The sequence below is a fragment of the Haliotis asinina genome, chromosome 5 (assembly GCF_037392515.1).
Source record: "Haliotis asinina isolate JCU_RB_2024 chromosome 5, JCU_Hal_asi_v2, whole genome shotgun sequence".
NCBI lineage: Eukaryota > Metazoa > Mollusca > Gastropoda > Lepetellida > Haliotidae > Haliotis > Haliotis asinina.
In genome coordinates, this window is record NC_090284.1 from 26,442,482 (window position 1) to 26,469,540 (window position 27,059).

The following is a 27,059-nucleotide window of genomic DNA, read 5'->3' on the forward strand; positions in this document are numbered from 1 at the left end:
ACTTCCGCCGGAAACCACGTGAGCGATGTAAACATGGCTCTCTCAACTTTGGACAGTCTCAGACAGCAAGCAAGGCAAGTAATATGATGTTGAAAGCGTCAGTCTTAGGTCTTGATTTATTTAAAGTAATTTTGCGTACATGATGTTTATTTGTCACGACTAAAAAAAGGCATAGTTGGTCACTTAACTTCGATTGTTACCTGACTTGGCGAATGTCAACATGTGGATTATTTTCAACTCACGACCACTAATCAGTTTAATTTTGTCCTTTATGGTTCTTGGTACACTTAAGCGTAGGGTGCTGCAAAGTATGAGGTTGAAACATGCCAAGTAGATTTGTATCTGATTCAGAAAAGCAAACATGATGAAAGAGCATTAACAAGCTGTTAGCTCTAGAAAAGTCTTCAGAAAAGCTTAATGTCACCTTTTCCTGTAGTTTTAGTGGTCAGCAGGAACTGTACTAGTTGTGATGTAAAAATGAAACACCTAAAATCATGATTTATTGTTTGTTTTAATGTACCTTTTACTACATTTACAATATCTTTCATTCGTAAGTTTCTGTTACTCTAAACTTGTATCAAACACCCAAATGGGTGCTACTAACAAACAATCTCAAGGCATGATGCCTAATCAGTGTATCGAAATGAACTAACTGTAGTTTCACTTTGAACCCCTCATGTGAAGAAAATGCGGGCATGTTGCATGCTTGAGCTTTCCATGATGTAAGTTGTTGTCAGGTGTGTTTTTGAAAACAGCTTGCATGTACACAAACTGAAACCTAATAACCTGTCTGATAAACTATACAATCAGTGCAATGAATAAACCATGAATGAAAAATACATTTGTGTGATTATGTCCACTCAGTAGTATATTTGCGTTTTGTGATTGTTGAATGTGAATGATATGTCTTTGGAATTTGTGATTTTTCTATTTTCCAATATTTAATCATCAGAAATGCATCACAGGAAGACATTGATAAATTGTGTAACAACGTACTGGAGATGATGCGCACGCCTGAGAGATCAGGGGAGCTCAATGGGATGCTGCGGCAGTTGTGCTTCATACTCCAGGCATCTGAGGAGGAGCCTTTGTGAGTGCACACAGATATCTTTTTGGCAGTATCTCATCTGTGCCAACCATGATAGCTGTCACATTCAATGTTATCAATTTAGGTATGATGAACAAGGTAGATGTGCAATGGTATGTCCATTTCACAGTTCAATGCATATTGCAATACACAGGTCTTGGTGTGGTATATTTTGGTTCATTAGCAATATAAATGAAAGCTTTGAGAAATAATCATCTTGGAATAGGGACCCAAATGAGTGAGTGAGTTTAGTTTTATGCCACACTCAGCAATATTCCATCTACATGGCAGCATTCTATAAGTAATCAAGTATGGACCAGACAGTTCAGTGATCAACAGATTGAGCATCCTGTACAGTTAGGAACCGATGACGTGTCAACCAAGTCAGCGAACCTGACCACCAGATCCTGTTAGTCACCTGTTTTGACAAGCATAGTCGCTTTTTGTGGCAAACATGGGTTAAGACATATTCTATCACAGGTCTTCACAGGTTTGACCCAACTGAAATTGACTTCATAGACAAACTCTCGAATCCAGTTGAATCAGCATCAGTTGCTGACAGTAGCACTTTGGCACAGAAATGATATCTGCATGAAGATGTCATCTAGAATTTAATTACATGGAATATTTGTGATGACATTCAGAAAGGAATGACCCTAGAAATAAGATGAGTTAGATGATATTTTTGGTAGGAAAACCGAACATATTGTATTTTCAAAGTGAACTGAAAACATCTTATCGTATCATATCTTTTCGCCCTAGTGGTAGATATGTCAAAGGGTAGCTAAATTTGAAGAAAGCTGATGTTGTGTATACAAGTTCATACAAAGACTGGATGAATGCCTTTTGTACACTGCCAACAATACTATCCAGCAATTGTTTAAGGTGTCATGTTTTTGGTGTAGTAATAGTGTAACGTTTAATCTAACATGAGTTGAGGGAGGATTCCAGATGACTTATGACTGTAGTCCAACATGAAACCTTACTACTCAAATCTGCTTGATACAGCATTTCCACCAAGCTGCTGGTGTCGTTGCTGTCAGCTGTGAGCCCAGTTGGAGCAAAGTCGAACCCCCGTCTGTGTTTGCTGTGTCAGCAGATTGTGTCTGAGCTACTCCCCTGCGACGGAGACTGTGCGAAAAAGATCCAGCCTTTGGACAAGGGTCATGTGAACAAAGACCACCTGCCTTTCCACATACTGCAGGTAAGGTGCGGCAGACAGTTTGCTGTTCACTGAGTGGGAACATGGAATGGGTGTGGCAGGAAGCAGGGACAGAGGGAGGGAGTAGGGAATGAAGTATTGGGACTGGTTATAGGTTGAACACTTGCAGGGAACATGGATTTTGTATTGTAGGAAGATATTCTTGTGGCCCACATTGCTACCTCTATATTTCAGGGTGAGGGCTTTGGGTGTTTGGACCACAGTTTTTCTGAGGCAGTGAGGTGAGTATGGAAGGACTTTGTTCTCTGAGAAAGGTGAAACCATGTGAAACCAATGATGATTATGTTTGCTTTAAGTGAGGAATAAGATTGCTGTTCATGATGAGTGTTGTATTTCTTAAGAACATAACATTTTATTCTATAAATCTGTAATGCCTGTTAAAGGTCTTAGCCATGTTGTCATACACATGTATACATGTGTACACACAGTATACATGTATACTACAACTGTTTGTATGACTTTGGACTTCTTTACAGGTGGTTGAGTACCAGGGGAGTTGACCTTGACACTCAGAGAAAGGCCTTCACCTTCCTCGTCTCCCTGTCAATGCTACATACCAAGCTTGCATCAGATAGTTAGTTCATTTCACTTAATTTTTATAATTTTTTCTTACCCTGACTTAATTGCTTATCTCCTCTTCCCTGGCGAAGGTAGTGGAATTACTTGAAATCTCTTGAAGTTCCCTTCTAAAAGAAGTGGACATAAAATACACTCACCCACGAGTAGCCTCCCCTTTCCCACACAAATGGTCAGCTGACCGACCATACTTGTTACTGTTTCCTCATCTCCTAACGAGGGCGACTGGAGGCACCTTGGGTCCTGATTACGGCAATACGTTTTTCAACCATTTCGGTCCTTTAGCTAAATTTTTGTTGTATGCAGTATTTGGTTTATGTATATGTATCATAATTTGATTATTATTTGTGATTATTGTGTGTTTATATAGCACATATTTTGTCGATTCAGACTTAGTCTTAGACTTAGTCAGCATAAGTATAAAATATCAATTTTATTCAGAAAATTACATTCTGGATCTGATTGCAGAAATTCAGAAGAATGACATAGCCATAGTGTTAATAACTGCCTTTTGAGATCTATATTGAATATCAAGAATACAGCTTTATGTTGGAAATTGAACAAACATATTTGTACACACTCACTCTGCAGATTTACTTGTTTGACCTGACTGCGCTTACTGTTGTAACTGACTTCTAACAGTGAAGCAATTGGTTACAGAGATCGTTCTCAAGACAAGTGAGCAGCTGTCAAAGTGGCTGGTTTCTGCATCCCGCTATCAGGCTCCCAACCCATACACCAAGAACCCTTTCCGTAAAGATGAGTCCAACCTTGTCACGGAAGTAGATGGCACTCCAAGTCGCAATTTCTTTACAGTTCTGAATATAGGTAGGTCCAGAACTCCCCACCTCGAAGACATCCATACTGTACATACATAGCTATATGCAGGGACTCCTTTAACTAAGCACTAAGGTATGTTACTAAGGTAACCTTTGTGCAGTGTTAAACAATGAGAGTTAAGGTTAACCTTATTAAAGATGACTTTGTGAAAGGAACTTCAGGATGTTTGGTGTTATGGGAACTTACACTTGGTCTCCAGTATCCACAATGCCTATTACAAGATTCAACTCTAAGATCAAGATCTATTTGCTCAGAGCCATCTAAGTCCGAGGACTATTGTAAGCCTATGTAAAACTGGATCTTGGAGATGTTGATTGACTGTATTTCATCGTGCCCTCGAGACATGACTCAGCATTCATGCTTTCTCTCACACTTTGTCTGGTCCAAATTAGATTTAGACTTATGACTGTGGCGTTAAATTTATGGTTTGTGTAGACGGTGATATTTTCAGGCATTTATGTGTCCACTGTCATATTTATATTTGTCAACCCATTAAATCTGTTGGAGGGATAGTTTGAGTTGTTAAGATAATAGCTATCTGAATGTAAACAGGTAAATAAGGAGTTGCTTTCTACTAATTCTAGGTATGTCAAGACCAGTCATTCAAAGACTATAATAATGTTATCTTGACATTATGGTGAATTTCAATACTTCTAACTGGATCTGTTCAGGGCAGTACTTCACAGATGACCAGTTCCTGAACATCTACACATTCTCACTACTGTATCGCTGGCTGTATCACAACAACATCAACTGTGGTGATGGTGAGGACACAGATGCTGACAGTAGCAAGGATCGTGAGACTCCTTTGTCTATGTTAGCGACGGATTCTCCACAGAGCTCTCCACTGAGAGATGGAACTCCACCTTCATTGGCCTCTGTTGATTCCCCACGGCGAGGGACAACACCCGTTAGCTCTCTCGACTCAAGTGACCAGTTTTCATCAATGATTTCTGAATCTCCTCAAAAAGGGAGTGCCCAGTTTTCATCAATAGTTGGAGAATCCCCAAAAAGAGGGAGTGGTCAATTTTCATCACTGATTTCTGAATCCCCTAGGAGAGGAAGTGGTCAGTTTTCATCAATGACTGGTGACTACTCTCGAAGAGGGAGCATTCAGCACCTGTCAATGAGAATAGGCACTCCAGACTCACACGACAAGGGGAGACAATCCAAGGTGTTTGGGTCCCTGTCCTCCCGCACCGTGGACTACTGTTTCCGTGTGCTGGACCAATGTGAAAGAAGTAAGTAGGATTTTCTTTACATTTCCTTTGGTGATTAGGGAGGGCCAACAGAGCTGCAAAGACAGTTTTCGAAAACAACCATAACAGATTAATGATGTAGGTTAGATATGTACATTCAGGAAGGTCATCCTCTCACCATGGGCTTGAAATATAGAAATAAGAAAGATGTTGACCGCCTCCTTTCACAAAGCACTAAGGTGATCATAAGTCACTAAGGTAAAAAATGAGACTTAAGGTTCACCTTAGTAAAGGTTGCTTCATGAAAGGAGCCCCAGTGATGCTGATATAAATGTTTCACACTCATATCCAAGAATTTAGAAGTCAGATTCCTGATCCAGCTGACAGGGTGTTCAGGAAAGATCACCTGATGCAAGTTCTTGTGGACTTGTCCTCATATCTTCATGCTGATACTGCCATAAAACATGTAAAAGAAAGTAAAAGACATCTGTGCCCTGCAGGCTGACAGGTGGTTTATGTTGAGGCTGAGATTTACCCTCTATGTCAGTAAGAATAGAGGCTGCCTGGAGAGGTCAGCTGGTTTATTCTGATGAATCAGTATTATCAGCAGACATCAGTAGTATCAGCAGACATCGGTATTATCAGCAGACATCAGTATTATCAGCAGACATCAGTAGTATCAGCAGACATTGGTATTATCAGCAGACATCGGTATTATCAGCAGACATCAGTATTATCAGCAGACATCAGTAGTATCAGCAGACATCGGTATTATCAGCAGACATCAGTAGTATCAGCAGACATCAGTATTATCAGCAGACATCAGTATTATCAGCAGACATCAGTAGTATCAGCAGACATCGGTATTATCAGCAGACATTGGTATTATCAGCAGACATCAGTATTATCAGCAGACATCAGTAGTATCAGCAGACATCAGTAGTATCAGCAGACATTGGTATTATCAGCAGACATCAGTAGTATCAGCAGACATTGGTATTATCAGCAGACATCAGTATTATCAGCAGACATTGGTATTATCAGCAGACATCAGTATTATCAGCAGACATCAGTAGTATCAGCAGACATCGGTATTATCAGCAGACATTGGTATTATCAGCAGACATTGGTATTATCAGCAGACATCGGTAGTATCAGGAGACATCAGTATTATCAGCAGACATTGGTATTATCAGCAGACATTGGTATTATCAGCAGACATCAGTAGTGTCAGCAGACATCAGTAGTATCAGCAGACATCAGTAGTATCAGCAGACATCAGTAGTATCAGCAGACATTGGTATTATCAGCAGACATCAGTAGTATCAGCAGACATCAGTAGTATCAGCAGACATCAGTATTATCAGCAGACATCAGTAGTATCAGCAGACATCGGTATTATCAGCAGACATCAGTAGTATCAGCAGACATTGGTATTATCAGCAGACATCAGTATTATCAGCAGACATCAGTAGTATCAGCAGACATCAGTATTATCAGCAGATATCAGTATTACTAGCACACATCAGTATTATCACTAATATCAGCAAACATCGGTATTATCAGCAGACATTGGTATTATCAGCAGACATCAGTATTATCAGCAGACATCAGTAGTATCAGCAGACATCGGTATTATCAGCAGATATCGGTATTACTAGCAGACATCAGTATTATCAGCAGATATCAGTATTACTAGCAGACATCAGTATTATCACTAATATCAGCAAACATCAGTATTATCAGCAGACATCGGTATTATAAGCAGACATCAGTATTATCAGCAGATATCAGTATTACTAGCAGACATCAGTATTATCACTAATATCAGCAAACATCAGTATTATCAGCAGACATTGGTATTATCAGCAGACATCAGTAGTATCAGCAGACATTGGTATTATCAGCAGACATCAGTAGTATCAGCAGACATTGGTATTATCAGCAGACATCAGTATTATCAGCAGACATTGGTATTATCAGCAGACATTGGTGTTATCAGCAGACATCAGTAGTATCAGCAGACATTGGTATTATCAGCAGACATCAGTAGTATCAGCAGACATTGGTATTATCAGCAGACATCAGTATTATCAGCAGACATTGGTATTATCAGCAGACATCAGTATTATCACTAATATCAGCAAACATCAGTATTATCAGCAGACATTGGTATTATCAGCAAACATCAGTATTATCGGCAGACATTGGTATTATCAGCAGACATCAGTATTATCAGCAGACATTGGTATTATCAGCAGACATCAGTAGTATCAGCAGACATTGGTGTTATCAGCAGACATCAGTATTATCAGCAGACATTGGTATTATCAGCAGACATCAGTATTATCAGCAGACATTGGTGTTATCAGCAGACATCAGTATTACTAGCACACATCAGTATTATCACTAATATCAGCAGACATCAGTATTATCAGCAGACATCAGTATTATCAGCAGACATCAGTATTATCAGCAGATATCGGTATTATCAGCAGACATCAGTATTATCAGCAGACATCAGTATTATCAGCAGATATCGGTATTATCAGCAGACATCAGTATTATCAGCAGACATCAGTATTATCAGCAGATATCGGTATTATCAGCAGACATCGGTATTATCAGCAGACATCGTATTATCAGCAGACATCGGTATTATCAGCAGACATCGGTGTTATCAGCGGTATTATCAGCAGACATCAGTATTATCAGCAGATATCAGTATTATCAGCAGACATCAGTATTATCAGCAGACATCAGTATTATCAGCAGATATCGGTATTATCAGCAGATATCAGTATTATCAGCAGACATCGGTATTATCAGCAGACATCAGTATTATCAGCAGATATCGGTATTATCAGGAGACATCAGTATTATCAGCAGACATCAGTATATATACAGCAATGACTATAATCATTAGTACGATTTCATTTAGGGGTTGAGATAAATACATACATATTACAACATAACATCAATAAACATTTGTTAACAAGTACACTAGAAACTTCTCTTCTGTGCTATGTTAACAAGTACATTAATATCTGTAATAATGCATATGTCATATATTGTTCGAAGTACACACACAAGTATATATTTCTTACAAAGGTGTTTATCGAAGTACACACACAAGTATATATTTCTTACAAAGGTGTTTATCGAAGTACACACACAAGTATATATTTCTTATTAAGGTGTTTATCGAAGTACACACACAAGTATATATTTCTTACAAAGGTGTTTACTAGAGTATGATATAACATGTAATCAAGGACGTGAATATATAACTTTGATATAATCAAGTACATGTTAGTAATTGATACAAGGCAGTGGTACAAATATTCATCAATAAGCAAATGCATAACTTATGCCTAAATATGGCAATAGATTATAACTTGATGTGTCAGCTGTGGGTGACACGGGAGCGTTGCTGCTGACAGTCAACCTTCCACATACAACAAGACTGTCATACCTGAGCCAAGCAAATGTAACAAATGAAAATATATACATATATCGTGTGACTGAGAATAGTTCAGACACAACATTTAACTTATACCATGAAGATAATTACAAGGAAATTGCTCCATTATGTGATATATATAGACTTGCATTGAGAACACCTCAAATGCAACTGGACGAGAACTGCTCATTGTGAACTCAAAGAACCTCTGTTGAACCCCAAACAACACAGTTGTATATATGTTTTGATAAAAATAATGGAACTGGCGAAGTTAGTCTTTATTATATACCCATGCAAACTTAGGATAGTACGAGGGTTGGCTGAAAAGTTCTCAGCCTGAGTGGTTTTTCCCCACCATGTAGAAACAGGTGTTTGCCACCAATGAGGACAATCATTTAGTGAATCATAGACACAAGAACTACAAGCGTACTAATAGTTTTATCTCAACTACAGCTCTTTTGGTAAACCTACTCTCTGAAATCATCAGAAATGGACAAAACTGAATACAGGGCAGTCATCAAGTACTTGCAAAAGAAAGGGATGTCCCCAACACAGATACATGCTGACATGGTCTCCACTCTAGGGGATGATGCTCCTTCATTTTCCACAGTAAAGAAGTGGGCTGCAGAATTTAAGCGTGGCAGCCTTGATGATGACCCACGCTCAGGAAGGCCTTTAACAGCAACCACTCCAGAAAACATTACGTGAGTGCTCGATATGTTGATGGATGATCGACGATTGACTACTCGACAAATTGCTAGTGTAGTGGGCATCTCTCATGAGAGGGTTGAGCATATTATCACCAACGAATTAGGAATGACTAAAGTTTCTGCAAGATGGGTGCCAAAGCTCTTGACAGCAGAACAGAAACGTGTCAGGTTCCAGACGTCCCTTGACAATTTGCGTCGTTTTGAAGCAGATCCTGATGATTTTGTGACACGATTTGTAACCATGGATGAGACCTGGATACATCACTTTCAACCAGAAACAAAACTACAGTCAAAACAGTGGAAGCATCCTGATTCACCAGCTCCGAAGAAAGCCAAGTCTGTTCCTTCAGCTGGAAAGGTGATGGCATCAAACTTTTGGGATTCCAGGGGTATTCTGCTCATTGATTATCTTGAAAAAGGTCAAACTATCAACGGCAGATACTATGCTGATCTACTGAACCAGTTGCGAGAAGCAATCAAAGCCAAACGACGAGGGATGATCGCTAAAGGTGTCCTCTTCCACCAAGACAATGCGCCTGTTCACAAATCGGTGGTGGCCATGTCAACAATCTGCGATTGTGGCTTTGAACTCATTGACCATCCTCCTTATTCACCTGATTTGGCTCCTTCTGACTTCCACCTATTCCCCAAAATGAAAAAGGAACTTGCCGATCGCCATTTTGCAAGTAATGATGATGTCATTTCCGCTGTGACTGATTTTTTTAGGGTAGCTGAAGAAGATTTCTTCCTGACCGGGATTCGGGCCTTGCAGCATCACTGGCAAAAGTGTGTGAACTTGGAAGGGGACTATGTAGAAAAATAAATTACAAACGTGGACTTTGTAACTTTTTTTCACAGTGATGCTTAGAACTTTTCAGCCAACCCTCGTAACCCAGAGGTGCAACATGCTTGACGTGTCAAATGTCGTATTGGCACCCCAGATTCTGTATTGAACCCCTGTCGTTCTACTTTGATTTGTTTTATTAAGTAACAGATTAATGCATTATAAGAGGGTTTATAGTAATTATGGAATGTCATTCTAGTGCATTTGCATGTTTTGTATTGAATGAGAAAATATCATGTTGAGAATGTTGAGAGAAATGACATGTTTGAAGATTGTTGTTCTGTATGATTGTTTCACCCTTTTGCATTTATAAATCACATGTGTTAGGGGTCCATCAAGGCCTGTACATTGATGTGAAGCATGTAAACTCCCTATTTTATGGATTACAGAAACTCATGTTTATTTGAATAGTATTTGATGATGATATATAGTTCTTGAGTTAAGTTTATCGCTCATTGTTCAACTCAGAATGTGAATGATTGCGATCAAGATTTCATGAGGTATCAACTGGTTAGATTTGGTCAGGTTTGCTGCTGAAACCTCTTCTTGTTATGAGATCATGTGTGTTGGTGTCAGTCGGTTGAAAGTCACTGTATATTGTATATCTTTTTCAGAGCCAAAGGTTAACGCTGATGTGGAACTGCAGATTGCTGTAAGTACAAAACGGACTTAATTTGAAAGGGGTAAGGATGGGCTCATACATTTCTTGGCACTGTCGTTCGCTTTGGAGCATGAAAGTAATATGTTTGTTGAAATGATGGTTATTTATGAGAAGTTGACAGAGATCTGCAGATCTCATTAATGACTTTGTGGGAAGGAATATGTATTTTCCTCAGTTTCTATAGTGATCAATCTTGTCCTTATGTAGGTAATGTCAGTTAGTTAGGTATGTCCGCTACTAGGCACACCCTAGTGATATCACAGCAAGTTCAAATTATCATGGGAAACTAAAACTTTATTTATCTGTCTTTTGATGTTTTTTTAAAGAATGTCATTCCCCCAGGACAAAAACATTACTGTATGGTCGAATGTATTTATGATATAAGAGATTGTTGAGACCATTGCCTGGTATGCTCCATCTGTATATTGCCCTGCAGTGCTTGGTTGAAGCTGTGACTGTCCTTGACCTCATCTGTGATCTGGATGAAGGTCATGTTCCACGTGTGCACCAGGAAGTGAAACGACTGTATGCTCGAGTGTCATCTGAGGCCCAGTATGCACCCATTGTACTACAGATACTGCAGTTTTTTGTTAACCACAGTAAGTTTGGAACAGTGTAGAAGAATACTCCTTGATCAGTGTTGCCAGCACTGTTTTGACCATATTGCATGTATTTAATTGCAGGATATTCTAATGAGTTAGACAGACATTTGTTCAATAATTTGTGCAAAATGATTCTGAACCTTTGCCCCAGAGTATCAGTTCTACAATGTATGTATTAAATACCACCAGTTCACAGGACAAGACACTAAGTACTATACACTGGTTGTTTTATGTGGCTATAGCAGAATGAATTTGCACAATTGCAAGGATGGGAAGACAAAATATTTGATGATTGAATGAACAATGTGTGAAATTCTTACTAGATTTAAGTACATCATATTGAACAGGTAGTGCTGTGGTCCATGACCCTGGAGATACATACCTGCACTACTTTCGTAATGTGTTGGGCCGCAACTTCCATGATCCAGGAGTGGCGTTTGACACTGTCAGGTTTATTCTGCGTAACCTGGAGACCCTGTGTCATACAACCAAGGTCCTCTCTTCCTTTTTCCCCAACATTCTGAAGGTAGGTCTAGACTCCTGACATAGCAGATGCAGTTTAGTCTATTCCCAATCCTGTCTATACTTTTTTCCTGCTTGTTAATGGACAACTTGGGTATGTTTTATAGCATGTAGTCCTAAAGGGTGTCTGTGCACTGATCTGATATGTGATGTGTCTGTATTGGTGTTGTTAGCCTTATCACAACTCTTCTTTCTGACTGGAAGATGTATGATCTTTAATTGAGCACACTTTTGGAAAAATATAATCCTACATCAGTGTTGACTTATTTCCAGAAACTTTGTTCTGTCCATATTGGTATATTTGAATGTATCTGATGGTTGACAGATTCTTGCCTGGCATCCACGAACATTTGTGTCTGAGTTTACAGAGATCCTACCTGCTCTCATGTCTCCTACCACTGCCATGGAGGTGAGTAGGTTATGTCATGTACATTTCGCCTTATACTGACCAATAATAATATGTTATCTTTTATTACATGGCTGTGTGTTGGCAAATGAATTGTATTGCAGTACACTGCGATTTGGTTACCTGTATTATGACATGTATTGTGATATCTTGGGAACTTCAGTGTTAGATAGTGAGAGACACTGATGGTGCATGTCAATCCTACTTTCTGCATTATAAGTTCCAAAACATAATGTTATGGTTTTGGTAACAGCAATCATGAAATTAGATTGCACAGTCAGGCATTATATTTGCTTTTTGTCACTGAATAACAAAGGAAAACATCCGATGTGAATGAAAGTATGTGTAGCATATCATTTAAGCCATACAGATAATCACAAAAGCTTCATATATGTTCTGTTTCCAGTATTTCTGTTCTCAAAAAACATATTTCAATACTTACCATTTGAAATATGTATTGCAGTATGCTGGTATGATAGTAATCCTGTGTCATTCTCCTGAAATGAAGTGGAAACTTTGCTCCTGAAGAACAGAAACAACATCCAACCCAATCACATTGTTGATCCGTACAGGCATACCTGAACCACATGACTAGTTCATCTGACTTGTAGCATATCCCAGTTTCGTACAGGTCAGACGTGTAGCTGTACTTGGTAGGCGTTCTACACAGTCCTTGTACAGGTCAGACATGTAGCTGTACTTGGTAGCTGTTCTACTCAGTCCTTGTACAGGTCAGACATGTAGCTCTACTTGGTAGGTGTTCTACACGGTCCTTGTACAGGTCAGACATGTAGCTGTACTTGGTAGCTGTTCTACACAGTCCTTGTACAGGTCAGACATGTAGCTGTACTTGGTAGGTGTTCTACACGGTCCTTGTACAGGTCAGACATGTAGCTCTACTTGGTGGCTGTTGTACACAGTCCTTGTACAGGTCAGACATGTAGCTGTACTTGGTAGCTGTTCTACACGGTCCTTGTACAGGTCAGACATGTAGCTCTACTTGGTAGGTGTTCCACACAGTTCTTGACCTTCCATGCGTCACAGCGGCTTTAGAGGTCATCGAGAAAGCCAAGAAGATTGAGAATCTAGGTCAGGGATCCACTGGGGATGCGGAACCATCCAACTCTGTGGAGGCCTTCCAGCACTCATTCTACAGACCCCTGTTCAGCTTTGTTACCCGCTACGACAGTGGCCATGGAGACACCATTGACAAGTGTGTACACTTCATGTAGCATGCAACACATAATTACTGTGATGGAGACATTTTACTGGCATAAGAATTATTTAACTAATATTGTAAAACAGTATTTTTGTCAAAACTGATTTTCAATCCTTTTGTCCCTTCAGTGACAGTTTTCTAAGAAAAACAACTGAACTGTTTGTGTGTTCCGCAGACTGTCATCTCTACACAACATCCTGTCTGACATGAAGGCCTACCCCAGGGTGGTGGTGTGCTCCCAGACAGTGCCAGTACTCGTCAGGTAATGGCACTTGTTCTAGTGGGTAAATGACTTTTTGCTGATGTTGTTAATGAGCCAGGCTGCACCATGTAGATTCCTGCTGGCTAGGTAGCCAGCAACAATGCTTGTTCTACAAGTACAAGTGCTATGTGGTTTACAGATAGTCAGTGACCTAGGCCTTGTTTCACAAAGCTCTTGTATGCCTAAGATCTTGTGACTTTCTTCTAGCATTAGTATCTCCTGTGTTACAGTATAAGAGGTACGAATGCTACAAGAAAAGTTATGAGATCTTAGACTTATGAGAGCTTTGTGAAACAGGACTCTTGGTCCCATGTTACGAAACCGTCTCAGCGATACAACTCTAGTAAGTCTGCACTGAAGTTAGGATAGTTGCAGCTTTGTGAAACGAGGCCCTGGCATGATTGCATGTTATCATGCACATCTCATGTGGCATGAGTGAGTTGAGATTTGAAGTCACATTGTTAGTCATAGGTACAGTGTGGAAGGATAGGATATTGAATAAGACAAACATCCTAAAACTTTTCGTTAGTAAGACTGCTTCCCAGGTTTGAATTTTTTAAACTTTTTATGAACAATAACAATCAAATGATACACGAGTATTTGAAAAATATCGTCAAGATTAAGCTCAAAGTACAAATGTTTTCCCAAGCGAGATTGGAACCACAAGTGTCAGATTCATAGGAAGATATACTACCACACGCCCACCGGGCTGATGAAGGTGGTGGGGTTAAATCATCTACTTATGGTTACTGTCATTAAATTGATTTTACATGCTCTTCAGTTATTGTTACGTAGCTTCATTAAATGATCATCTACATTCAAATTATCCATCATTGACAGTATGTATGTTAGAGAAAACACTTCTCCTTGGTTTTGGTAGACAAGGTAAAACCATTGGGGTTGGGAAATCCCTCCCCTTCTGGTTTTACATTGTCTACCAAAACCTTAGAGGCGTGTTTTCTCCTACATAAAGTAGGATGAGTTTGGAGGACATTTGACCAAACCTTCTCTAGGACTCTCCTATCTCCCATCTCTTCCCTGCACTCCAGCAGTTATCCTCCAGTGTTTCATGTATCATCAACATTGTCCCATTGTCCAGGGTGTGGTTCTCCGTGGTGTTGGAGGAAGTTGACGTGGAGTTCGCAGGGCAGCTGCTTCCAGTCATGCTGGAGAGGTCCTCACTGCTCTATGCTATCCCAGATTTCCAGAATGACATCAGAAGGTATGTCAAGACCGTAATTAGTACACAGTCATTATTAGTTCAATGTTTTCTTGATTCTGGTTCTACTGTATTGCTACAATATATTTAGTTGGATAACTATGTTATGGTAGTCCCGTAAGGTGTCCAGTAGAGGGTGCATGAGGGAGAAGTGCGATTCTCTGTTGGAGAAGATCTGAATCTGAAATATTAGAATTGTGTGTTTACTCTAGAAGTAAAGTGAATGGTTAGTGCTATAATACATTATACTTAATTGTAATATTTGTTATATTGAATGATTTCGAGAACTGAAATGCCTGATCTTAAGTGACTCTGCTAATTTGAATGACAGACTTCTATCTGAGAACCTGGTTGCCCTGCTACGAAAGTACCCCAGCATTGTGAACAACCAATATCAAGACATCTCCACCTTCCTCATGGGCACACGCAACTTCTCCGACAGGGAGGCTATCTTCTCTAATCTGGTGAGTCATAGGTCCAGTAACTTTACACCATCCTACTCCAGTTTAGAGCACTTCACAATTGTACTTCATGAAATACTGATTATTATTTTGGTTGCATTCCTCTAAATCAAGAGCGTGGAGCATGATATGGTGACACTGTCTGGGGAGCATCTGTGAGAAAGAGCAAGTCTTCATTTTGTTTGGACTGCAGTGTGTGGTGCCCTAGACCAATCAGTGGGCATCTATGTAGTAACACCACTCTGTGAGGATTGCTCAAACTTGTGTCTGTTCAACACAAACAGCCATTATTTATTTTATGCACATTACTGATAGCTGTGAGTTGTGGGGTGGGGGGTAGCCAAGGGGTTAATGTATTCACTTCTCATGCTGAAGACCTGTGTTTAATTCCCTGCATGGGAATGTAAAGCTCATTTTAGGTGTCCCCTGCTATGATATTGATAGAATATTGCTAAAGGAGGTGTAATACCGTACTCGCTCACATGTTGTAGGTGTGGTGTGTAGGTGAGCTCTGCTCCCTTCACCATGATCCCAGCTGTACAGCAGACCTCATCGCCAAGTATTATGAAACTCTTGAGGCAATGACCTATGAGGTGTCAGGATTGCTGTTGTCTGCAGAACATAGGTCGGAGGTCAGCCCAAAGATCGTGTCAGTTCTCATCTCTGCCATAGCCAAGGTGAGTGCATCCACCAGCATCATTGTACGACCTCAGTGTCCCACAAGGTCATCACAGCTAAGTTGAAATGTTCTGTTGACTTGATTTTGTTAAAACAGCTACTGGCATGTTGAGTTGAAAGAAGCTCTGGGATTCTTTTTAAAGTCTTTTAACAAATGTTGTAAAAGCAAGAAATGTTAAATACTGGTTGTGATAAAATGTATCCATCATATCTGCAGCTGTCCACCAGGTGTCAGGACCTGATACCACGCGCCATCTTGTGTCTTACCAAGGTTGCCAAGCAACACTACAACAATGCAGTGGACCCTGAGGGCAGTGAGGCCCTAGTGAGCCGAGCCCATGAACTTATCAACTTGCTGAAGCTGCCAAAGTAAGTACCAGTGATGTTAATGGACACACATCAGCATCCATGGATAAATAATGCTCTCTTGTCTTGGTAATGTAGGCAGCATGTTGACAGGAATAACCAACATTACATATGTTTAAAACAAATCATAATGTTCCAAATAATTAGTTCATTTCTTCACCAAAGCATCAGTAGCTGAAAACCGGAAATCTTTCATGTAGATTCAATTCAGTGAGTCAGTGGGTCAATATGAGAAAGTCATGGGGATATTATTGTGATCCCTTTTCTGTATAGTGACAGAGTTATGTTTATTGGTCATAACGTATGTGGTTAAAGGACAATAGCACACAGGAAACCAGCTGGAGCATGGGCAGACATTGAGCCTTTCTCCTACACACCACCATAATCAGGGGAATTCTTCTTCATCAGAAGTCCTCCTTGGGGTACATATAAGCATTTTTATGTTCATTAAAAATCCCTATGACAGTTGTAACTATTTTGATGATAAAATATTAACAGAACAAAAAACTTGTTTTTGTCTTGTGGGACCACATTTACAGGGCCCCCCCAGGCCCCCTACAGCCGAGAACAGGTAACTCTGGCCATCTACCTCACACCTCACTCTTCATGCTGTTGTTTGACTAGAAAGACGTGCATGGTCCATTTAGATAGTCTTTGTGCTATCTGCCTACGGAATTATGAGTGAGAAAGAGTCAGCTACTGTATGTATGGTTCCTTTTCTTTTTCATGGGCGTTAGTTGGAATTTCCTTGCTGAAATTTTCATTCATAAATTGTTGTAACTGTTGGGTCCTATCTTCCTGTCATGTGGCTGGCAAGATGGCAGCCTTTATGGTTTCTTTTTAGTGCGGGAAGTGTTTCGCTTATTCTCACTTATTCCTACGGATTTCTTGTTAGTATGTTTTTACATGCTAAGATGTCTTATCCCATTTGTTCTTGTTGCAGTCAAAATGGGTAAGTTGGTTTCAAGACTTTGTCTTTTTCATTACGCATTACGCAATTATATGTGCACACTTGTTGCTTGCATTTATCCGCTTATACTTTAAAATAAAGTTGTTTAGCCAGGGTTAAATTATTTTGGCAATTTATTATCGCCCCTGCGTTTATATTTTGCGAGTTGTGTGTTCAATTGTGTATGTTTTCTGTTCATCCGTTACCATTAGTTTGGTTCTGATTGTTACAGTTTCACTTTGGCGTTACCTACTAGCTGGCTTCAGGGGATATGCGGACTAAGTCGGGGGATAACCCTGTTCTTTCCCTCTTCCCTCTAATTTTCAAATGCCCCCCCACCCCGCACCCACATTTGCAGCAGCAAATGTTGTCCGTCCGGTCCCTGATCATGGACGCGATGTCCGATCTCCAGCAGGAGCTCGACCTCCGTTCCTCTGATTTTGGCCGTCTGGGGTCGTTTGTGAGAGAGAGTAGGGGGCACCCAAGCCTTGGGTCTAGGTTCAGGCACGGGTGCTGTCCCTGGGGAAGTGTCAGATCCAAGCTCCGGGCCTGCTGATGGCCTCCCACTGGCTCTGAGGGTTCTGCACCGAGCAGACTCAGGTGCAGTTCCAGTCAGTCCATCGGGTCTCGTACCATTGGTCACCAGCAACCTAACTGGTGGTTCTCAAACACTGGCTTGCCATCTGTCTTGGTTCAGCTCTTGTGCACCAGGGGTCCCTGCTTCGGCAGTCAATCCCACTGGATCTCAGTGCCCTGGTTCTTCGGTGAGCCAAGCGTATGCTGATTCGGACAACTCAGCCTCTCACTCGGATCATCCCTGCGGCATGTACGCGAACGTATTGCTGTAGTACTGCCGCAGGTGGTCGTCCCTTCGGACGCCCCTGATCCCATGGAGTTTTGTCTTCCTGTTGAAGTGTTTACTCCTTGCAGCGTAGTCGAGATCCAGCTGTGCATATTACCTTTGCTCATTAACGAAGTCGTATATACTATTCAGTGTTCTGTCGGGTTGTAGCTCGTGGTTTGATCTCTGGGAGCTCATCCACCACTACTCAATGGGAGAGGATGCACTATTTGACTCTCCTGTTGTCGACACGTGTGTACGCCTCGATCGCGCTTTAGGGGTCGTCTGGCCACAGACGGGCGTCGGCTTACCGTTCCTTTGAAGAGCAGTATTGGAATGCCTTGCAGCAACTTAAGGTTGCAGTACACTCTGCCTACCTCAATTTCCTTCAGAGGCAGCTGGTATCAGAGAAAGCACGGCAGCTCACGGAGGTCTATTCACGTCTGCTGCGCGACTCGATGTGCTCTTGCACGAGTCAGATGATGTGTGCCGTGATGGGTCCTCGTAAGCTATGGCTGTCTGTCGCCAGATTTTCACTGGCAACACAGCAGACACTACTGTCTCTGCCTTTCTGGCTGGGCTCTACCCAGTTTCTGGGTGTTTTGACAGTAGTTAGGGAGACTGCGGAGGTTGTTAGTCAGTTCAAGGACTTTAAGAGCTTGCTCGGACAACCCTCCACCTCTCGCACACGGCCTTCGGTCCTTAGCTCGAGCTACCTTGTGACTCAGTCCAAGGATGCACCGAAGTGGACTGATTCACTACAGGCACGAAAGAGCAAGGGCAATGTGCAAGGCAGCTTCCCAGTAAGTGAACCTCCTGAGCCTGTAATTGTCCCGCTTCAAGCGGCAGTCTTTCTGCTGTCAGCTGGGACATACTGCCTTTTCCCCGAAATACCTGTGGGTGGCTGCCTCCCATTATTCCTTTTGAAATGGTAGAGTCACGTCCAATCCGTGGGTCTTGTCCACTTTCACGGATGGACACTCACAGTAGAAGCGAGAGCCTCTTGCCAGGATTCGGTGCACTCTAGTGACGAAGTCGCCGGAAAAGATGACAATCCCCCGTTCCATAATCCAGCCCTGTCTGGATATGGCAGCTATAGAGATTGTTGCGTTGGGCCAGGAGATTATGGGGTTCTGCTCCATTTATTTCCTGGTTACCAAGGACGGAAGATTCAGACCATTCTAAATCTTAAGTGTCTGAACAGCATGATAGACAGTAGAGGTAGGGGATTGTCTCCTGTCAATCGACCTCAAAGACACATACCTCCATGTACTGATGCATCCCGAGTTCAGGAAATACCTCAGGTTTTCTGTTGACAGGGTTGTTATCAGTTTTGTGTGCTCCCCTTTGGCATCTCCATGGCGACAAGGGTATTCACCAAACTCATGCTAGTATCAGCTCAGGTTGCCAGGGCACAGGGTAACTTTGGTTTCCCACACCTGGACGACTGGATCCCCAGGACGACTCGAGAATCCACACAGTGGGTGATGGATATTCTCACCAGGTTAGGTTGGGGAATCAATCTGAAAAAATCAGAACTGGTGCCGACACTGAATCTGGTTTTCGTGGGAGTGAGGTTTGGGACAACCCGAGGGTTGGTTTCCCTGTCCCAGTAGCGCATTACCAAGATACAGGGCATAGTTTTACATTTTCTGCAGTTCCCTGTGGTCTCAGCAAGAACTTGGCTTCAGTTGCTATGCTATGCTTCAGTTGCGTTCGCACAACAGTAGTCCCACTCAGAGAGCTATGAGAAGAATCTGGCTATTCCCAAGGTTGATTCCCCACTTGCAGTGGTGGACCCAACACCAGAAACCTGTCCAAAGGTTTACCTGTGGCGACTCCGGTGCCGTCGCTCACAATTCAGACGGATGCCTTCCTCACAGGGTGGGGGTGTCCTGGGCATCCTCCGTGTCTGGCCTATGGTCCGAGCATGAGGTGCATGGCGACTGAGGTGCCGTTGCTCACAATTCAGACGGATGCCTTCCTCACAGGGTGGGGGTGTCCTGGGCATCCTCCGTGTCTGGCCTATGGTCCGAGCATGAGGTGCATGGCGACTGAGGTGCCGTTGCTCACAATTTAGACGGATGCCTTCCTCACAGGGTGGGGGTGTCCTGGGCATCCTCCGTGTCTGGCCTATGGTCCGAGCATGAGGTGCATGGCGACTGAGGTGCCGTTGCTCACAATTCAGACGGATGCCTTCCTCACAGGGTGGGGGTGTCCTGGGCATCCTCCGTGTCTGGCCTATGGTCCGAGCATGAGGTGCATGGCGACTGAGGTGCCGTCGCTCACAATTCAGACGGATGCCTTCCTCACAGGGTGGGGGTGTCCTGGGCATCCTCCGTGTCTGGCCTATGGTCCGAGCATGAGGTGCATGGCGACTGAGGTGCCGTTGCTCACAATTTAGACGGATGCCTTCCTCACAGGAGGGGGGCGTCCTGAGCAACCTCAGTGTCTGGCCTGTGCCTGTCTATCTCCCTGGGGTGAACAAAATGCGTGCAGACGTGCTCTCACGACTGTTCTAGCTCCCCATGAGTGGTTGCTCGTTTGGGAGATATTCAGGATTATCTGAATAATGGCTACTCCACGGCTATTTCCGCCTTCCACATACCCGTTGAAGGTGCCTTGTCGGGACAATACCCCCTGGTACAGTGTTTTCTTGCAGGCGTGGACAGACTGCATCCGGTCATTAGACGGATAAGTCTTCCATGGGATTTGTCTAGAGTATTGGAATGGTTGTCCACTCCTCTCGTTTATGACTTGGCCAACCTGTCGTTACAACTGTGAAGTTGGAAAACAGCTTTTTAAGTGGCAGTTACGTCTGGTAGGCGTGTTAGCAATTTACACGTCATATCTTCAGACCCTGAACTTACTGTGTTCCATAAGGATTGAGTTAGCATACGCTCACCAGATTCATACCGACCAAAGATCCATCATTCGCTTCATGTGACAGCGCCTATTGATCTATCTGTGTTTATGCTGCCTGTGTTGTCTGATAATACATACCGTAAGGCTCATGTATTAGACGTTAGGAAAACTCTTAAAGTTTATCTTAAGAGAACAGCCCTACTCCGTAAGGAGAAACAGCTATTTTTCTGTTATGGTGGCAGCAAACCTGGCTATCTGGCTAACACACAGATGGTACCCCGATGGATGGTATCAGCAGGCTGCGTGGCTTATATACATAAAGGCTTATGTCCTCAAGAGGGGTTGAAAGCACACTCAGAGAGAGCAGTGGCCGCGTCAAAATCGTATGCTGCGGCTCTGCCCATGGAGGGGATCTGCTCAGCGGCTATTTGGAGTCGTCCGAGCACGATCATCCGTCATTACTAACTGGTCATACACTCATGAGAGCCTGCTCGGTTTGGTCAGTCAGTTCTCTGCAGTGGACAGAATAGCTCTGCTCAAGCTGATTTAGGTTTGTCGATGACTATATCTGTTTGCGCTCAATGGTGGGTGACTATCTATTCCCATTTTATTGATGGTTGGTATTTGGTGATGGTTTTTTAGATGGTTTGGGATTTCCCAGATTCTAGCCAGTGGGCATATAACCTTTGACACGCGGGTCCTCAGCTTTGTCACGCCCCAGCCTTGATTGACATCAGTGGTCAGGTGACCAGGTCAGTGACTTTTCTATTTCCGTGTGTGTAGATTTGCACTTTGATCGAATGAACTGTGCTGTCAGACCAGAGACCATATAATAGAGGGACGGCCCTCTCCAACAGTTCATCATTAAACATCAGCGCTATGGTCTGGCATGTAACTGATACACATCGACACCCTGCTGCTAACTTCTGGTTACCGGAACACATGCGCAGACATTCGCAAATGAGCACTCTGGTAACCACGTAAACAATATTGCGTAATATCCGGACCGAGAGTTAATTCCTTAGCTGAATTTCACCGGTTGCGACTGACAGTCAAAGATTACATGAACAGCTCCAATAAACTGATTACAGTAATCGTAATCTCTATCTTGTCTCACACAAGATGTCAACTTTTCAACTGTCCCACATGTCAACTGACAAAATCGCTGAAAATGTGTATCGTTCGCGAAATCCGTGCCGTTTTAGGCCAGTCATGTAACAGTACTGTTGTCAATATCCCCGATGTTCGCTGAACTTCATCACATAACCTCTAGATTTTGTTTTAAGTATCCGTTGCCACTGGTTGGTGGTTCACTAAATGACGCTATTAGTCTCTGATTTTGATTTCATATTAATTTGCATAACTTTATAAAGCTGATAGTCCCAACGAAACAAGATTTCACGTTATCCATGAACGTTACAGTAATGTTTGTTTGAATGCCAGTTTGGGGCTGACAGTGATAACGCTTTCGGAGCCGTACGGAGACATACGCACATTATAATATGTTTTTTTTGCAAAGGAAAGCTACTCAGAACTACTAAAGCCACGAGGACCATTTTCACAAACGTCAATGTACAACATTACATACAGTAACCGCGTATAGTTGATTTTGTGACCATTTGACCGTTTCTTTCACAGTAGATCGAGAGGGAATGAAGCAATGACTTGAGAACTTGAACTTGTCATGATATATAGGTCGTGAGGCATGCCCCCAAACACACCACCCAATGAAATTAATTATTTTCATAGGGTTCATAACGTTAATTTTATCATGACACTTACCATGAAAAATTTGTCACATACCTTTCCGAAAATACCGGAATTGCAACTGACTGGGACTGTGCAGGTGTGATTGTGATGTTATGTTATATGTCTTATAAAAGAACAATAAATGTATATGTATGTATATGTATTGCTAAATACAACTATTTAGATAATATTCTTTCAAGCTTTCATTAAAAAAATATGAATGTCAACTGTTTGAAACTGAGACTAACACTAAAGAATATACTGATTTTTTAAAATATTAAAACATGATATTGTAAATGAAAAATATCAAATCTGTACACAACTTCGTCCACTGATATCTTTAAGAGAATAACCATCAAACCACAGTTTCAAACCTGATGAAAAACACAGTTCAAAGGTCTTGCGTCTTGCAAGTGATGTTCAAATGATGGATGCCTGAAAGATAGTGTATTTGCAACCCTATGATGGATGCATCATAGTCAGGTTCAATACTTGGTCATGATCTGATTCAAACTGTAAAAGCCCTTAGTATGTCACAAACGATTTTATAGTTGAAGACAAAACCAAGTTATCTGGACAGTCAATTTCTTTATTTATTTCATAGTTATTGTGACAATACAGTTACACTATGTGTTCAATGGGTTTTGCCATTGAAGCTCATTATCAAGCACTCGAGAGGTACATTGGATCATATATCATCAGATGTGCATACAGGGAGATTTTATTTAGAGTATGCACACCTGTATAGAAAAAGTCAGCAGCCATCACAGACTTATTCACATCTTCACCCAGTTTTTGCTAAACCGCAGAATTAATGGCAGAACAGCCATCATAATCTGTCTGTTCCTGCTGGCATGGGGTGTCTGTGCGTTCATCAGTGAGGTGAATGAAGAATGACTTCCACTGTTTGTCACACAGTACATCTATTGAACTGAAAAAAGGAGAGGAACAATTTTGATATTAAAGAAAAAATAACATGAATTCAGTGCTCTAAATACTTGTTGAAATTATATGATAGCTGGTTGTCAATGCCCTTTCAAACAAGATCTGTTTACTTACTCTCAAGATGGGAATATTGCACTTAATTAACACTGTATCTTTCCTTACATAAGAAAAGAAGCAAAATTAATTCTTGACTATGCAAACGTTTTGATATTGCAAACTTTTTTCTGCAGATAACGGATAATACAAACACCTATAGAATACATAAATACCAATAACTACAAATTATCAACTTTTTATCAACAATTTTTCATCCAATGAAATGATTTCTTTGGTGTGCACGCTTAGTTAACAGAGACACCATTTTGAATATTACTTCCATTATTACTTACCTGCAATCATCAAGAACTGTTCATTGAACTTTCTTTTTCCTGGGCATCTACAAGACAAAATAATAAGTTCATGCTATGATTGGTGTAATGACATAAGTATAAAGTTGAATAAGGTACTTTAAATCATAATTAAACTTCATTAAGAAGAAAAATGATCAAAACAAAATATATTATTTAATGAAAAATAAGGATATTTGCTACAAGCATAATCATCACAATGAACAAAAATGGAAATATGTACAATTATTTACAACCCATAAGTGCATGAGACTTTTGAAGAATGGATTAAACATATATTCGGGTCATATTAACAAACAAAATTAATGTTGTGTCGTCTGCTACATGGTATCTGAAATGTGCAGTACATGATGCAAATGCGGGTTTACATAAAAAATCATAAAAAATAAACTACCGATCATAGCCATATAAATTTAGTACCAAGCAAAAGAGAAATTCGCCGTAAATGTTCACAGACTTATTTAAAAAATGCTAGTAGTAAGCTGTTATTGTGAAAGCGTGCGGAAATCAAGTGTTGTGGAGTAAATATTTCAGAAAACATTCACATTTCGTCGTATTGCAGGAGTCAAAATAAGGAATTATACGTCCTCCACAGATTTATAAATACCACTAAACCAAACTTTATCTAATCTGCTTTTATTACATCCCGGTAACTGAGGATTGGTATTGAAAATTAGTAGCTGTTATTGAAAATCAAAATCGGGACTTTCGCCGATTTTGCACCGCCGCCATTGTCCTCACAGACCAACGATCACACATGACAGCATTCATCAAATACAAAGACATGTATACGCTTTAGCACCACTAAAAACCTCAGATGCACTCTTACAAACATATGTATGTACATGAGAATAAATGAGAAAAACTAAATCTTACCTTTGTTATGAAAATACACAAAATCTATGACTGAGGTGAACACACATTCCTCGAAGCTTCCGGATAGGCTGCGCAGTACAAGCCGTAGCGCGGATGGTTTCGCGCATTGGCTTGAGGGCCATCCCTCTATTATATGGTCTCTGGTCAGACAGAATACCACTCCCAATTATTTATCTTTGGGAGTCTGCTTAATGCTTATATGTACCCCAAGGAGGACTTCTTCTGAAAAAGAATTATACAAACCTGCAGAAGTTATGAATTCTTTGAAGAATGTTCTCCATGGGGTACGGCCACCCGCTTCCCTTCATTCTGTCTGATACGTTCAGCATGAAAAGTGAGGTGCGAGGTAGACGGCTAGAGTTACCTGCTCTTGGCTGTAGGGGGCGTGGGGGGCCCTGTGAAGGTGGTCCCACAAGACAAAAATGTATTTTTGGTTTAGTAAATATTTTATTATCAAAATAGTTACAACTGTCGTATGGATTTTTAATGGACATAAAAATGCTTATATGTATCTCAAGGAGGACATTTTTCAAAGAATTCGTAACCTCTACAGGTTTGTATAAATTTGATGGGACATAATTTGATGTCATTCACACAAATTTATACAGAGATGTTCTGGTCACAAAAGGCAACCCCAATACACAATGGGGTACGGCAGAAGGAACATTGTATAGAAACTGATAGTTTATGTGGATGATCCTGTACCCCCATTGTCTACACTACTTTTTTTTATATTAACACTGTTACTTGTAATTGTCTCACTGAACTTTTATCATTTGTTATTTCCAGTTTTGCATCAGTAGTACTTAATCCTGCAGCAGACATCGACTCTGGAAGGTGAGTTGATTCTCACATCAATATCATGATAACTTCATAAGCATAGACAAAATGTATAGGCTATTACAGGTTTTCTGGTAAATTGTTCAAAGATGACATGTACTTAAATACCAGCACTACCTTGAGTGAATGGGTATGGTTTTATGTCACTTTTAGCAATAATCCAGCAACATCATGGCAGGGGACACCAGAGATGGGCTTCTCACATTGTAGCCATGTTTAAAATCGAACCCGGGTCTTCGCACGAGTGAATGCTTTAACTGCTGGGCTACTGGACTGATTAAACCAGTTTTTGTCTGTCAAATCTGATGCAGTGAAATCTCATTGTGGTTGAACAACCATTGTGACAATAGTGACCCAACCAAATACCATCACCATGTACAAGTGGTCATCCTTCTTCAACAGCGGGGATAACTCTCTTACCCCTCATCTTCGTTTTGTTTTGGCAGGTGGCATCGCGACAACACAGCTCTCCCCATCATCTTGAGGGGCACCTACAGGCTGCTTTGTCCCGACTCCAAGTGATCATACACAGTAGAGATATCATGTTCTATTAACATTCATTTCTTGAAACGTATTAGACACTGTGATATCTGCAAAATAATTTATCTTCTAGACAAATGAGTGAATATAACTTAAACTGGGCAAAACTTGGACCAAAGGGATCACAAGTCATGTTGTGGTTCAACAGATCATTCCACATGGAAGTTAAAATATGTAGTGTATTCCTTAAAACTAACTTTGCACACATGTATGTATTGAATGTATGTGACTCTAAAACAAAGTGCAATATATTTATTTTGTTATGAACAATTTTTCAAACTTGTTTCTTGTTATTTGTGAATGATACAAATGTATGTCCGTTGGAATGGCATGATAAGTTTACACAGATTAGCTTGGCTGATGAAAAGTCTATAAATGCACACAAAATTCCGCTGAACAAAATGTTAGTGATCAGTTATTAGTTCCAACTGGGTTTTGAAACGTGTGTGAAATGTTTAAACATTGGTTTACTGCTGAAAACAATGATAAACAGTCAGCCAAATTAAACCCTCCGGAACATGAGATTTTTTCCATTTCTGCCTAGATCTCACCAGGAAATGAGTTTTTAGACAAAATGCATATATTCTATTTGAATATTTCAAACAGTCGTGAAGTAAAACATTCAGCAGAATGTCAGTTGAGTTGATATCAACTGTATCCCGATATTATAACTGTCCCTACGTGTCTCAGTGGATCTATTAGCTTAAAAG

General features: G+C 41.0%; 1 protein-coding gene across 1 annotated transcript; it reads left to right on the forward strand.

Annotated features, from left to right (window-relative positions):
• Position 1: 1 nt before the first annotated feature.
• On the forward strand, positions 2 to 26,628 carry LOC137283304 (AP-5 complex subunit zeta-1-like). Its single transcript, XM_067814756.1, has 19 exons — positions 2 to 74; positions 953 to 1,090; positions 2,096 to 2,291; positions 2,484 to 2,530; positions 2,786 to 2,883; positions 3,546 to 3,713; positions 4,397 to 4,966; positions 10,556 to 10,593; positions 11,039 to 11,201; positions 11,552 to 11,730; positions 12,052 to 12,135; positions 13,140 to 13,345; positions 13,527 to 13,613; positions 14,713 to 14,835; positions 15,164 to 15,296; positions 15,785 to 15,970; positions 16,189 to 16,340; positions 25,759 to 25,806; positions 26,256 to 26,628. The coding sequence occupies exons 1-19, from the start codon at positions 34 to 36 to the stop codon at positions 26,329 to 26,331; spliced, it is 2,733 nt and encodes a 910-aa protein (XP_067670857.1). The 5' UTR covers positions 2 to 33; the 3' UTR covers positions 26,332 to 26,628.
• The last annotated feature ends 431 nt before the right edge of the window (positions 26,629 to 27,059 follow it).